Source organism: Coregonus lavaretus (genome assembly GCF_964263955.1).
Source record: "Coregonus lavaretus genome assembly, chromosome: 23".
NCBI lineage: Eukaryota > Metazoa > Chordata > Actinopteri > Salmoniformes > Salmonidae > Coregonus > Coregonus lavaretus.
Genome location: NC_140010.1, coordinates 2,057,399 through 2,072,656, shown reverse-complemented (window position 1 = coordinate 2,072,656; position 15,258 = coordinate 2,057,399). Strand labels below are relative to the sequence as shown.

General features: G+C 44.5%; 1 protein-coding gene across 1 annotated transcript in view; it reads left to right on the top strand.

The window, feature by feature from the left end:
* The window catches only part of LOC311098761 (ZZ-type zinc finger-containing protein 3-like), an 84,858-nt gene that overhangs the window by 32,047 nt on the left and 37,553 nt on the right, over positions 1–15,258 (top strand). Inside the window, exons 8-10 of the mRNA XM_084139324.1 lie at positions 3,700–3,771; positions 4,457–4,558; positions 9,873–9,968. Of these exons, the coding sequence (XP_083995450.1) occupies positions 3,700–3,771; positions 4,457–4,558; positions 9,873–9,968 (270 nt within the window). The remainder of the gene's footprint in view (positions 1–3,699; positions 3,772–4,456; positions 4,559–9,872; positions 9,969–15,258) is intronic.

Sequence of the window (15,258 nt, the reverse complement as noted above, 5' to 3'; positions counted from 1 at the left end):
CTAAATGACAGAGTGAAAAGAAGGAAGCCTGTACAGAATAAAAAATATTCCAATGTAAATGTGATTTCTGTACTTCATTTTCAGTAAATTTGCTAAAGATTTCTAAAAACATGTTTTCACTTTGTCATTATGTGTGAGAAAAAAATCAATTCAATACATTTTGAATTCAGGCTGGAACACGACACGATGTGAACTAAGTCAAGGGGTCTGAATACTTTCTGAAGGCGCTGTACACTGTCAATGGTTCAACCATAGTTACTATTCTCTGTTCTCAATGAATGTATTTGTTGGGGCAGTAGGTAATCTAGTGGTTAAGCACGTTGGGCCAGTAACCGAAAGGTTGCTGGTTTGAATCCCCGAGCCGACTACAGTTGAAGTCGGAAGTTTACATACACCTTAGCCAAATACATTTAAACTCAGTTTTTCACAATTCCTGACATTTAATCCTAGTAAAAATTCCCTGTCTTAGGTCAGTTAGGATCACCACTTTATTTTAAGAATGTGAAATGTCAGAATAATAGTAGAGAGAATTATTTATTTCAGTTTTTATTTCTTTCATCACATTCCCAGTGGGTCAGAAGTTTACATACACTCAATTAGTATTTGGTAGCATTGCCTTGTCAAACGTTTCGGGTAGCCTTCCACAAGCTTCCCACAATAAGTTGGGTGAATTTTGGCCCATTCCTCCTGACAGAGCTGGTGTAACTGAGTCAGGTTTGTAGGCCTCCTTGCTCACACACCCTTTATCAGTTCTGGCCACACATTTTCTATAGGATTGAGGTCAAGGCTTTGTGATGGCCACTCCAATACCTTGACTTTGTTGTCCTTAAGCCATTTTGCCACAAGTTTGGAAGTATGCTTGGGGTCATTGTCCATTTGGAAGACCCATTTGCGACCAAGCTTTAACTTCCTGACTGATGTCTTGAGACGTTGCTTCAATATATCCACATACTTTTCCTTCCTCATGATGCCATCTATTTTGTGAAGTGCACCAGTCCCTCCTGCAGCAAAGCACCCCCACAGCATGATGCTGCCACCCCTGTGCTTCACAGTTTGGATGGTGTTCGTCAGCTTGCAAGCACCCCCTTTTTCCTCCAAACATAATGATGGTCATTATGGCCAAACAGTTCTATTTCTGTTTCATCAGACCAGAGGACATTTCTCCAAAAAGTACGACCTTTGTCCCCATGTGCAGATACAAACCGTAGTCTGGCTTTTTTATGGCGGTTTTGGAGCAGTGGCTTCTTCCTTGCTGAGCGGCCTTTCAGGTTATGTCGATATAGGACTTGTTTTACTGTGGATATAGATACTTTTGTACCTGTTTCTTCCAGCATCTTCACAAGGTCCTTTGCTGTTGTTCTGGGATTTATTTGCACTTTTCACACCAAAGTACGTTCATCTCTAGGAGACAGAACGCGTCTCCTTCCTGAGCGGTATGACGGCTGCGTGGTCCCATGGTGTTTATACTTGAGTACTATTGTTTGTACAGATGAACGTGGTACCTTCAGGCGTTTGGAAATTGCTCCCAAGGATGAACCAGACTTGTGGAGGTCTACAATATTTTTTTCTGAGGTCTTGGCTGATTTCTTTTGATTTTCCCATGATGTCAAGGAAAGAGGCACTGAGTTTGAAGGTATGCCTTGAAATACATCCACAGGTACACCTCCAATTGACTCAAATGATGTCAGTTTGCCTATCAGAAGCTTCTAAAGCATGACATCATTTTCTGGAATTTTCCAAGCTGTTTAAAGGCACAGTCAACTTAGTGTATGTAAACTTCTGACCCACTGGAATTGTGATACAGTGAATTATAAGTGAAATAATCTGTCTGTAAACAATTGTTGTGTCATGCACAAAGTAGATGTCCTAACCGACTTGCCAAATTATAGTTTGTTAACAATAAATGTGTGGAGTGGTTAAAAAACAAGTTTTAATGACTTAAATTTAACTGTATGTAAACTTCCGACTTCAACTGTAGGTGAATAATCTGTCGCTTTGGATAAGAGCTTCTGCTAAATGACTAAAATGTCAACAGCATCACTAGATAGATACTGATAGACCAACGTCAACAGCATCACTAGATAGATACTGATAGACCAACGTCAACAGCATCACTAGATAGATACTGATAGACCAACGTCAACAGCATCACTAGATAGATACTGATAGACCAACGTCAACAGCATCACTAGATAGATACTGATAGACCAACGTCAACAGCATCACTAGATAGATACTGATAGACCAACGTCAACAGCATCCCTAGATAGATACTGATAGACCAACGTCAACAGCATCACTAGATAGATACTGATAGACCAACGTCAACAGCATCACTAGATAGATAGATAGATAGATAGATAGATAGATAGATACTGATGGAAGCATTTATTCAAAGTGCACTTAACATGCTTTGTCTTATTAAAACATGGTATTTATTTTACTTGACGTGTTCAATGCACCAGTCAGTCAGAGAAAGCACTGCATGGATACTTGGTCAAATTTGGTTGGAGGGTTTCTGAGAGTCTATTAGGGTCTATTAGTCATTAAAAAAAACAAGGAAAAACCAAGGCACTCTTCAAATCCAAGTTTTAGTCATATGCACAGGTGTGACGAGTACCGAGTATACGAAGAGGCAGGACGCAGACGCAGGAATGAACAAGGTCAAGGTTTACCTAAACAAAGACAAAGAGAGAGTAAACGTGGTGATGAGATGATGAGGTGCAGGTGCGTTGGAGGTGATTAGGCTGCGTTGGGTTTCCATTCCGGTGTTGCCGAGGTGGTGCGCTCAGACCGGTGGCTCAGTTGACCGGCGAATCAGAGCGCCGGAGGGGAGCAACGGGAGGAGACGTGACAACAGGATAAAGCAAAGTGTACACAGTACAATGAAATGCTAACTTGCAATCTCTCTTCATTACATTTTCCAATAAAAGTATTCAGTAAAAAATATATATTCGAAGTATATAAAGAAGTGTTGAACTCGTGCACCATATTGGGTATCCTGCCACAGTCTTAAACATGACATGTCTCTCTCTCTGTCTACCCGTCTGTCTCTAACCTGTCTCTCTGTCTCCAGATGATCCGAGGGCGTCCCGTCTGTCTCTAACCTGTCTCTCTGTCTCCAGATGATCCGAGGGCGTCTGCATGCCTGTCTGTCTGTCTGTCTACCCGTCTGTCTCTAACCTGTCTCTCTCTCTCCAGATGATCCGAGGGCGTCTGCATGCCTGCCTGTCTGTCTGTCTGTCTGTCTACCCGTCTGTCTCTAACCTGTCTCTCTCTGTCTCCAGATGATCCGAGGGCGTCTGCATGCCTGTCTGTCTGTCTGTCTGTCTACCCGTCTGTCTCTAACCTGTCTCTCTCTCTCCAGATGATCCGAGGGAGGCTGTGTCACCAGAGTAAACCTGTCTGTCTGTCTACCCGTCTGTCTCTAACCTGTCTCTCTCTCTCCAGATGATCCGAGGGAGGCTGTGTCACCAGAGTAAACCTGTCTGTCTGTCTACCCGTCTGTCTCTAACCTGTCTCTCTCTCTCCAGATGATCCGAGGGAGGCTGTGTCACCAGAGTAAACCTGTCTGTCTGTCTACCCGTCTGTCTCTAACCTGTCTCTCTCTCTCCAGATGATCCGAGGGAGGCTGTGTCACCAGAGTAAACCTGTCTGTCTGTCTACCCGTCTGTCTCTAACCTGTCTCTCTCTCTCCAGATGATCCGAGGGAGGCTGTGTCACCAGAGTAAACCTGACACCTTTAACCAGCTGTGGACCGTGGAAGAACAGGTACTGACGAGGATGTGTGTGTGTGTGTGCCTGTGTGTGTGCATGCATGTGCTAAATGCTTTATACTGAGAGTACAGTCAGTTGCGTACAGTCAGACAGTCAGTCACGTACAGTCAGTCATTTAATGCTACTGAGATTTTTATCACTTAAATCTTTCCAAAGTTTTGTTATTCTTTTTTTTTACCGGAGATCAAATCAAATCAAATCAAATTTGTATTAGTTAGAATCAGTGTGTGGTCTTTACTGATAATGTGTTAAAGATAATGTGTCTTTACTGATAATGTGTTAAAGATAATGTGTCTTTACTGATAATGTGTTAAAGATAATGTGTCTTTACTGATAATGTGTCTTTACTGATAATGTGTCTTTACTGATAATGAGTTAAAGATAATGTGTCTTTACTGATAATGTGTTAAAGATAATGTGTTAAAGATAATGTGTCTTTACTGATAATGTGTTAAAGATAATGTGTCTTTACTGATAATGTGTTAAAGATAATGTGTCTTTACTGATAATGTGTCTTTACTGATAATGTGTTAAAGATAATGTGTTAAAGATAATGTGTCTTTACTGATAATGTGTTAAAGATAATGTGTCTTTACTGATAATGTGTTAAAGATAATATGTCTTTACTGATAATGTGTTTAAGATAATGTGTCTTTACTGATAATGTGTTTCTGTGTAGAAAAAGTTGGAGCAGCTCCTGCTGAAGTTTCCTCCTGAGGAGGTGGAGTCTAAGCGCTGGCAGAAGATAGCTGACGCCCTGGGAAACAGGACAGCTAAACAGGTGACACACACTTACCAAAAAAGTCCTCACTTCAAAGGTACAGTTGAAGTCGGAAGTTTACATACGGTGAGGGGGAAAAAAGTATTTGATCCCCTGCTGATTTTGTACGTTTGCCCACTGACAAAGACATGATCAGTCTATAATTTTAATGGTAGGTTTATTTGAACAGTGAGAGACAGAATAACAACAAAAAAATCCTGAAAAACGCATGTCAAAAATGTTATGAATTGATTTGCATTTTAATGAGGGAAATATTTGACCCCCTCTCAATCAGAAAGATTACTGGCTCCCAGGTGTCTTTTATACAGGTAATGAGCTGAGATTAGGAGCACACTCTTAAAGGGAGTGCTCCTAATCTCAGCTTGTTACCTGTATAAAAGACACCTGTCCACAGAAGCAATCAATCAATCAGATTCCAAACTCTCCACCATGGCCAAGAGCAAAGAGCTCTCCAAGGATGTCAGGGACAAGATTGTAGACCTACACAAGGCAGGAATGGGCTACAAGACCATCGCCAAGCAGCTTGGTGAGAAGGTGACAACAGTTGGTGCGATTATTCGCAAATGGAAGAAACACAAAAGAACTGTCAATCTCCCTCGGCCTGGGGCTCCATGCAAGATCTCACCTCGTGGAGTTGCAATGATCATGAGAACGGTGAGGAATCAGCCCAGAACTACACGGGAGGATCTTGTCAATGATCTCAAAGCAGCTGGGACCATAGTCACCAAGAAAACAATTGGTAACACACTACGCCGTGAAGGACTGAAATCCTGCAGCGCCCGCAAGGTCCCCCTGCTCAAGAAAGCACATATACATGCCCGTCTGTGAACATCTTGAATGATTCAGAGGAGAACTGGATGAAAGTGTTGTGGTCAGATGAGACCAAAATCGAGCTCTTTGGCATCAACTCAACTCGCTGTGTTTGGAGGAGGAGGAATGCTGCCTATGACCCCAAGAACACCATCCCCACCGTCAAACATGGATGTGGAAACATTATGCTTTGGGGGTGTTTTTCTGCTAAGGGGACAGGACAACTTCACCGCATCAAAGGGACGATGGACAGGGCCATGTACCGTCAAATCTTGGGTGAGAACCTCCTTCCCTCAGCCAGGGCATTGAAAATGGGTTGTGGATGGGTATTCCAGCATGACAATGACCCAAAACACACGGCCAAGGCAACAAAGGAGTGGCTTAAGAAGAAGCACATTAAGGTCCTGGAGTGGCCTAGCCAGTCTCCAGACCTTAATCCCATAGAAAATCTGTGGAGGGAGCTGAAGGTTCGAGTTGCCAAACGTCAGCCTCGAAACCTTAATGACTTGGAGAAGATCTGCAAAGAGGAGTGGGACAAAATCCCTCCTGAGATGTGTGCAAACCTGGTGGCCAACTACAAGAAACGTCTGACCTCTGTGATTGCCAACAAGGGTTTTGCCACCAAGTACTAAGTCATGTTTTGCAGAGGGGTCAAATACTTATTTCCCTCATTAAAATGCAAATCCATTAATAAAATTTTTTACATGCGTTTTTCTGGATTCTTTTGTTGTTATTCTGTCTCTCACTGTTCAAATAAACCTACCATTAAAATTATAGACTGATCATGTCTTTGTCAGTGGGCAAACGTACAAAATCAGCAGGGGATCAAATACTATTTTCCCTCACTGTACACCTTAGCCAAATACATTTAAACTCAGTTTTTCACAATTCCTGACATTTAATCCTAGTAACAATTCCCTGTTTTAGGTCAGTTAGGATCACCATTTTATTTTAAGAATGTGAAATGTCAGAATAATAGTAGAGAGAATGATTTATTTCAGCTTTTATTTCTTTCATCACATTCCCAGTGTGTCAGAAGTTTACATACACTCAATTAGTATTTGGTAGCATTGCCTTTAAATTGTTTAACTTGGGTCAAACGTTTCGGGTAGCCTTCCACAAGCTTCCCACAATAAGTTGGGTGAATTTTGGCCCATTCCTCCTGACAGAGCCGGTGTAACTGAGTCAGGTTTGTAGGCCTCCTTGCTCGCACACGCCTTTTCAGTCCTGCCCACACATTTTCTATAGGATTGAGGTCAGGGCTTTGTGATGGCCACTCCAATACCTTGACTTTGTTGTCCTTAAGCCATTTTGCCACAAGTTTGGAAGTATGCTTAGGGTCATTGTCCATTTGGAAGACCCATTTGCGACCAAGCTTTAACTTCCTGACTGATGTCTTGAGATGTTGCTTCATAATATCCACATAATTTTCCTTCCTCATGATGCCATCTATTTTGTGAAGTGCACCAGTCCCTCCTGCAGCAAAGCACCCCCACAGCATGATGCTGCCACCCCCGTGCTTCATGGTTGGGATGGTGTTCTTCGGCTTGCAAACCTTCCCCTTTTTCCTCCAAACATAACAATGGTCATTATGGCCAAACAGTTCTATTTTTGTTTTATCAGACCAGAGGACATTTCTCCAAAAAGTACGATCTTTGTCCCCATGTGCAGTTGCAAACCGTAGTCTGGCTTTTCTATGGAGGTTTTGGAGCAGTGGCTTCTTCCTTGCTGAGCGGCCTTTCAGGTTGTGTCGATATAGGACTCGTTTTACTGTGGATATAGATACTTTTGTACCTGTTTCCTCCAGCATCTTCACAAGGTCCTTTGCTGTTGTTCTGGGATTGATTTGCACTTTTCGCACCAAAGTACGTTCATCTCTAGGAGACAGAACGCGTCTCCTTCCTGAGCGGTATGACGGCTGCGTGGTCCCATGGTGTTTATACTTGCGTACTATTGTTTGTACAGATGAACGTGGTACCTTCAGGCGTTTGGAAATTGCTCCCAAGGATGAACCAGACTTGTGGCGGTCTACAATTTTTTTTCTGAGGTCTTGGCTGATTTCTTTTGATTTTCCCATGATGCCAAGCAAAGAGGCACTGAGTTTGAAGGTAGGCCTTGAAGTACATCCACAGGTACACCTCCAATTGACTCAAATGATGTCAATTAGCCTATCAGAAGCTTCTAAAGCCATGACATCATTTTCTGGAATTTTCCAAGCTGTTTAAAGGCGCAGTCAACTTAGTGTATGTACACTTCTGACCCACTGGAATTGTGATACAGTGAATTATAAGTGAAATAATCTGTCTGTAAACAATTGTTGGAAAAATTACTTGTGTCATGCACAAAGTAGATGTCCTAACCGACTTGCCAAAACGATAGTTTGTTAACAAGACATTTGTGGAGTGGTTGAAAAATGAGTTTTAATGACTCCAACCTAAGTGTATGTAAACTTCCGACTTCAACTACAGTGGGGAAAAAAAGTATTTAGTCAGCCACCAATTGTGCAAGTTCTCCCACTTAAAAAGATGAGGGAGGCCTGTAATTTTCATCATAGGTACACGTCAACTATGACAGACAAAATGAGAAAAAAAATTCCAGAAAATCACATTGTAGGATTTTTAATGAATTTATTTGCAAATTATGGTGGAAAATAAGTATTTGGTCAATAACAAAAGTTTCTCAATACTTTGTTATATACCCTTTGTTGGCAATGACACAGGTCAAACGTTTTCTGTAAGTCTTCACAAGGTTTTCACACACTGTTGCTGGTATTTTGGCTCATTCCTCCATGCAGATCTCCTCTAGAGCAGTGATGTTTTGGGGCTGTCGCTGGGCAACACAGACTTTCAACTCCCTCCAAAGATTTTCTATGGGGTTGAGATCAGGAGACTGGCTAGGCCACTCCAGGACCTTGAAATGCTTCTTACGAAGCCACTCCTTCATTGCCCGGGCGGTGTGTTTGGGATCATTGTCATGCTGAAAGACCCAGCCACGTTTCATCTTCAATGCCCTTGCTGATGGAAGGAGGTTTTCACTCAAAATCTCACGATACATGGCCCCATTCATTCGTTCCTTTACACGGATCAGTCGTCCTGGTCCCTTTGCAGAAAAACAGCCCCAAAGCATGATGTTTCCACCCCCATACTTCACAGTAGGTATGGTGTTCTTTGGATGCAACTCAGCATTCTTTGTCCTCCAAACACGACGAGTTGAGTTTTTACCAAAATGTTCTATTTTGGTTTCATCTGACCATATGACATTCTCCCAATCCTCTTCTGGATCATCCAAATGCACTCTAGCAAACTTCAGACAGGCCTGGACATTTACTGGCTTAAGCAGGCGGACACGTCTTGCACTGCAGGATTTGAGTCCCTGGCGGCGTAGTGTGTTACTGATGGTAGGCTTTGTTACTTTGGTCCCAGCTCTCTGCAGGTCATTCACTAGGTCCCCCCGTGTGGTTCTGGGATTTTTGCTCACCGTTCTTGTGATCATTTTGACCCTACGGGGTGAGATCTTGCGTGGAGCCCCAGATCGAGGGAGATTATCAGTGGTCTTGTATGTCTTCCATTTCCTAATAATTGCTCCCACAGTTGATTTCTTCAAACCAAGCTGCTTACCTATTGCAGATTCAGTCTTCCCAGCCTGGTGCAGGTCTACAATTTTGTTTTTGGTGTCCTTTGTCAGCTCTTTGGTCTTGGCCATAGTGGAGTTTGGAGTGTGACTGTTTGAGGTTGTGGACAGGTGTCTTTTATACTGATAACAAGTTCAAACAGATGCCATTAATACAGGTAACGAGTGGAGGACAGAGGAGCCTTTTAAAGAAGAAGTTACAGGTCTGTGAGAGCCAGAAATCTTGTTTGTTTGTAGGTGACCAAATACTTATTTTCCACCATAATTTGCAAATAAATTCATAAAAAATCCTACAATGTGATTTTCTGGATTTTTTTTTCTCAATTTGTCTTTCATAGTTGACGTGTACCTATGATGAAAATTACAGGCCTCTCTCATCTTTTTAAGTGGGAGAACTTGCACAAATAGTGGCTGACTAAATACTTTTTTGCCCCACTGTATATGTGATGTAGGCGCAGGTCCTCAGACGTATAGTCATATAACACACTGATCTGGGTACAGGTCAGAGAAACAGGTCATATAACACACTGATCTGGGTACAGGTCAGAGAAACAGGTCATATAACAAGCTGATCTGGGTACAGGTCAGAGAAACAGGTCATATAACACACTGATCTGGGTACAGGTCAGAGAAACAGGTCATATAACACACTGATCTGGGTACAGGTCAGAGAAACAGGTCATATAACACACTGATCTGGGTACAGGTCAGAGAAACAGGTCATATAACAAGCTGATCTGGGTACAGGTCAGAGAATCAGGTCATATAACAAGCTGATCTGGGTACAGGTCAGAGAATCAGGTGACTGATGAAGGTGTTTGTCACAGTAATAATGTATCTTTGAGCTGGAATCCTGTTCTCCGTGTGTGTGCAGGTGGCCAGCCGCGTTCAGAAGTACTTCATCAAACTGACTAAAGCAGGAATCCCTGTTCCTGGGAGGACCCCTAACATGTGCATGTACAGCAAGAAGGTACCTGGATATTCCTTTACTTAGTGGAGCTCGAACCTTTCCTCTCCCCAGACATTTCAGCAATTTGTTGTAGCTCTAAGCTGGTTCACCTCTGGATGAGTGTGTTTAGTTAAATAACCAGTGGTGGGGTCCGTAGAGAGTGTGTTTAGTTAAATAACCAGCGGTGGGGTCCGTAGCGAGTGTGTTTAGTTAAATAACCAGTGGTGGGGTCCGTAGAGAGTGTGTTTAGTTAAATAACCAGCGGTGGGGTCCGTAGCGAGTGTGTTTAGTTAAATAACCAGCGGTGGGGTCCGTAGAGAGTGTGTTTAGTTAAATAACCAGCGATGGGGTCCGTAGAGAGTGTTTAGTTAAATAACCAGCGGTGGGGTCCGTAGAGAGTGTGTTTAGTTAAATAACCAGCGGTGGGGTCCGTAGAGAGTGTGTTTAGTTAAATAACCAGCGGTGGGGTCCGTAGCGAGTGTGTTTAGTTAAATAACCAGTGGTGGGGTCCGTAGAGAGTGTGTTTAGTTAAATAACCAGCGGTGGGGTCCGTAGCGAGTGTGTTTAGTTAAATAACCAGCGGTGGGGTCCGTAGAGAGTGTGTTTAGTTAAATAACCAGCGATGGGGTCCGTAGAGAGTGTTTAGTTAAATAACCAGCGGTGGGGTCCGTGGCGAGTGTGTTTAGTTAAATAACCAGCGTTGGGGTCCGTAGAGAGTGTGTTTAGTTAAATAACCAGCGGTGGGGTCCGTAGAGAGTGTGTTTAGTTAAATAACCAGCGGTGGGGTCCGTAGAGAGTGTGTTTAGTTAAATAACCAGTGGTGGGGTCCGTAGAGAGTGTGTTTAGTTAAATAACCAGCGGTGGGGTCCGTAGAGAGTGTGTTTAAGTTAAATAACCAGCGGTGGGGTCCGTAGAGAGTGTGTTTAGTTAAATAACCAGCGGTGGGGTCCGTAGAGAGTGTGTTTAGGTAAATAACCAGCGGTGGGGTCCGTAGAGAGTGTGTTTAGTTAAATAACCAGCGGTGGGGTCCGTAGAGAGTGTGTTTAGTTAAATAACCAGCGGTGGGGTCCGTAGAGAGTGTGTTTAGGTAAATAACCAGCGGTGGGGTCCGTAGCGAGTGTGTTTAGTTAAATAACCAGTGGTGGGGTCCGTAGAGAGTGTGTTTAGTTAAATAACCAGCGGTGGGGTCCGTAGCGAGTGTGTTTAGTTAAATAACCAGCGGTGGGGTCCGTAGAGAGTGTGTTTAGTTAAATAACCAGCGATGGGGTCCGTAGAGAGTGTTTAGTTAAATAACCAGCGGTGGGGTCCGTAGAGAGTGTGTTTAGTTAAATAACCAGCGGTGGGGTCCGTAGAGAGTGTGTTTAGTTAAATAACCAGCGGTGGGGTCCGTAGCGAGTGTGTTTAGTTAAATAACCAGTGGTGGGGTCCGTAGAGAGTGTGTTTAGTTAAATAACCAGCGGTGGGGTCCGTAGCGAGTGTGTTTAGTTAAATAACCAGCGGTGGGGTCCGTAGAGAGTGTGTTTAGTTAAATAACCAGCGATGGGGTCCGTAGAGAGTGTTTAGTTAAATAACCAGCGGTGGGGTCCGTGGCGAGTGTGTTTAGTTAAATAACCAGCGTTGGGGTCCGTAGAGAGTGTGTTTAGTTAAATAACCAGCGGTGGGGTCCGTAGAGAGTGTGTTTAGTTAAATAACCAGCGGTGGGGTCCGTAGAGAGTGTGTTTAGTTAAATAACCAGTGGTGGGGTCCGTAGAGAGTGTGTTTAGTTAAATAACCAGCGGTGGGGTCCGTAGAGAGTGTGTTTAAGTTAAATAACCAGCGGTGGGGTCCGTAGAGAGTGTGTTTAGTTAAATAACCAGCGGTGGGGTCCGTAGAGAGTGTGTTTAGGTAAATAACCAGCGGTGGGGTCCGTAGAGAGTGTGTTTAGTTAAATAACCAGCGGTGGGGTCCGTAGAGAGTGTGTTTGGTTAAATAACCAGCGGTGGGGTCCGTAGAGAGTGTGTTTAGGTAAATAACCAGCGGTGGGGTCCGTAGAGAGTGTGTTTAGTTAAATAACCAGCGGTGGGGTCCGTAGAGAGTGGGTTTAGTTAAATAACCAGCGGTGGGGTCCGTAGAGAGTGTGTTTAGTTAAATAACCAGCGGTGGGGTCCGTAGAGAGTGTGTTTAGTTAAATAACCAGCAGTGGGGTCCGTAGCGAGTGTGTTTAGTTAAATAACCAGCGGTGGGGTCCGTAGAGAGTGGTTTTAGGTAAATAACCAGCGGTGGGGTCCGTAGAGAGTGTGTTTAGGTAAATAACCAGCGGTGGGGTCCGTAGAGAGTGTGTTTAGGTAAATAACCAGCGGTGGGGTCCGTAGAGAGTGTGTTTAGTTAAATAACCAGCGGTGGGGTCCGTAGAGAGTGTGTTTAGTTAAATAACCAGCGGTGGGGTCCGTAGAGAGTGTGTTTAGTTAAATAACCAGCGGTGGGGTCCGTAGAGAGTGTGTTTAGTTAAATTACCAGCGGTGGGGTCCGTAGAGAGTGTGTTTAGTTAAATAACCAGCGGTGGGGTCCGTAGCGAGTGTGTTTAGTTAAATAACCAGCGGTGGGGTCCGTAGAGAGTGTGTTTAGTTAAATAACCAGCGGTGGGGTCCGTAGCGAGTGTGTTTAGGTAAATAACCAGCGGTGGGGTCCGTAGAGAGTGGGTTTAGGTAAATAACCAGCGTTGGGGTCCGTAGAGAGTGTGTTTAGGTAAATAGCCAGCGGTGGGGTCCGTAGAGAGTGTGTTTAGGTAAATAACCAGCGGTGGGGTCCGTAGAGAGTGGGTTTAGTTAAATAACCAGCGGTGGGGTCCGTAGCGAGTGTGTTTAGTTAAATAACCAGCGGTGGGGTCCGTAGAGAGTGGGTTTAGGTAAATAACCAGCAGTGGGGTCCGTAGAGAGTGGGTTTAGGTAAATAACCAGCGGTGGGGTCCGTAGAGAGTGTGTTTAGTTAAATAACCAGCGGTAAGATCCGTAGCGAGTGTGTTTAGTTAAATAACCAGCGGTGGGGTCCGTAGAGAGTGTGTTTAGTTAAATAACCAGCGGTGGGGTCCGTAGAGAGTGTGTTTAGTTAAATAACCAGCGGTGGGGTCCGTAGAGAGTGTGTTTAGTTAAATTACCAGCGGTGGGGTCCGTAGAGAGTGTGTTTAGTTAAATAACCAGCGGTGGGGTCCGTAGCGAGTGTGTTTAGTTAAATAACCAGCGGTGGGGTCCGTAGAGAGTGGGTTTAGTTAAATAACCAGCGATGGGGTCCGTAGAGCGTGTGTTTAGGTAAATAACCAGCGGTGGGGTCCGTAGAGAGTGGGTTTAGGTAAATAACCAGCGGTGGGGTCCGTAGAGAGTGTGTTTAGTTAAATAACCAGCGGTGGGGTCCGTAGAGAGTGGGTTTAGGTAAATAACCAGCGGTGGGGTCCGTGGCGAGTGTGTTTAGTTAAATAACCAGCGGTGGGGTCCGTAGAGAGTGTGTTTAGTTAAATAACCAGCGGTGGGGTCCGTAGCGAGTGTGTTTAGTTAAATAACCAGTGGTGGGGTCCGTAGAGAGTGTGTTTAGTTAAATAACCAGCGGTGGGGTCCGTAGCGAGTGTGTTTAGTTAAATAACCAGCGGTGGGGTCCGTAGAGAGTGTGTTTAGTTAAATAACCAGCGATGGGGTCCGTAGAGAGTGTTTAGTTAAATAACCAGCGGTGGGGTCCGTGGCGAGTGTGTTTAGTTAAATAACCAGCGGTGGGGTCCGTAGAGAGTGTGTTTAGTTAAATAACCAGCGGTGGGGTCCGTAGAGAGAGTGTTTAGTTAAATAACCAGCGGTGGGGTCCGTAGCGAGTGTGTTTAGTTAAATAACCAGCGGTGGGGTCCGTAGAGAGTGTGTTTAAGTTAAATAACCAGCGGTGGGGTCCGTAGAGAGTGTGTTTAGTTAAATAACCAGCGGTGGGGTCCGTAGAGAGTGTGTTTAGTTAAATAACCAGCGATGGGGTCCGTAGAGAGTGTGTTTAGTTAAATAACCAGCGGTGGGGTCCGTAGAGAGTGTGTTTAGGTAAATAACCAGCGGTGGGGTCCGTAGAGAGTGTGTTTAGGTAAATAACCAGCGGTGGGGTCCGTAGAGAGTGTGTTTAGTTAAATAACCAGCGGTAAGATCCGTAGCGAGTGTGTTTAGTTAAATAACCAGCGGTGGGGTCCGTAGAGAGTGTGTTTAAGTTAAATAACCAGCGATGGGGTCCGTAGAGAGTGTGTTTAGTTAAATAACCAGCGGTGGGGTCCGTAGAGAGTGTGTTTAGTTAAATAACCAGCGGTGGGGTCCGTAGCGAGTGTGTTTAGTTAAATAACCAGCGGTGGGGTCCGTAGAGAGTGGGTTTAGGTAAATAACCAGCGGTGGGGTCCGTAGAGAGTGTGTTTAGTTAAATAACCAGCGGTGGGGTCCGTAGAGAGTGGGTTTAGTTAAATAACCAGCGGTGGGGTCCGTAGAGAGTGTGTTTAGTTAAATAACCAGCGGTGGGGTCCGTAGAGAGTGGGTTTAGGTAAATAACCAGCGGTGGGGTCCGTAGCGAGTGTGTTTAGTTAAATAACCAGCGGTGGGGTCCGTAGAGAGTGGGTTTAGGTAAATAACCAGCGGTGGGGTCCGTAGAGAGTGTGTTTAGTTAAATAACCAGCGGTGGGGTCCGTAGAGAGTGGGTTTAGTTAAATAACCAGCGGTGGGGTCCGTAGAGAGTGTGTTTAGTTAAATAACCAGCGGTGGGGTCCGTAGAGAGTGGGTTTAGGTAAATAACCAGCGGTGGGGTCCGTAGAGAGTGTGTTTAGTTAAATAACCAGCGGTGGGGTCCGTAGAGAGTGTGTTTAGTTAAATAACCAGCGGTAAGATCCGTAGCGAGTGTGTTTAGTTAAATAACCAGCGGTGGGGTCCGTAGAGAGTGTGTTTAGTTAAATAACCAGCGGTGGGGTCCGTAGAGAGTGTGTTTAGTTAAATAACCAGCGGTGGGGTCCGTAGAGAGTGTGTTTAGTTAAATTACCAGCGGTGGGGTCCGTAGAGAGTGTGTTTAGTTAAATAACCAGCGGTGGGGTCCGTAGCGAGTGTGTTTAGTTAAATAACCAGCGGTGGGGTCCGTAGAGAGTGGGTTTAGTTAAATAACCAGCGATGGGGTCCGTAGAGCGTGTGTTTAGGTAAATAACCAGCGGTGGGGTCCGTAGAGAGTGGGTTTAGGTAAATAACCAGCGGTGGGGTCCGTAGAGAGTGTGTTTAGTTAAATAACCAGCGGTGGGGTCCGTAGAGAGTGGGTTTAGGTAAATAACCAGCGGTGGGGTCCGTGG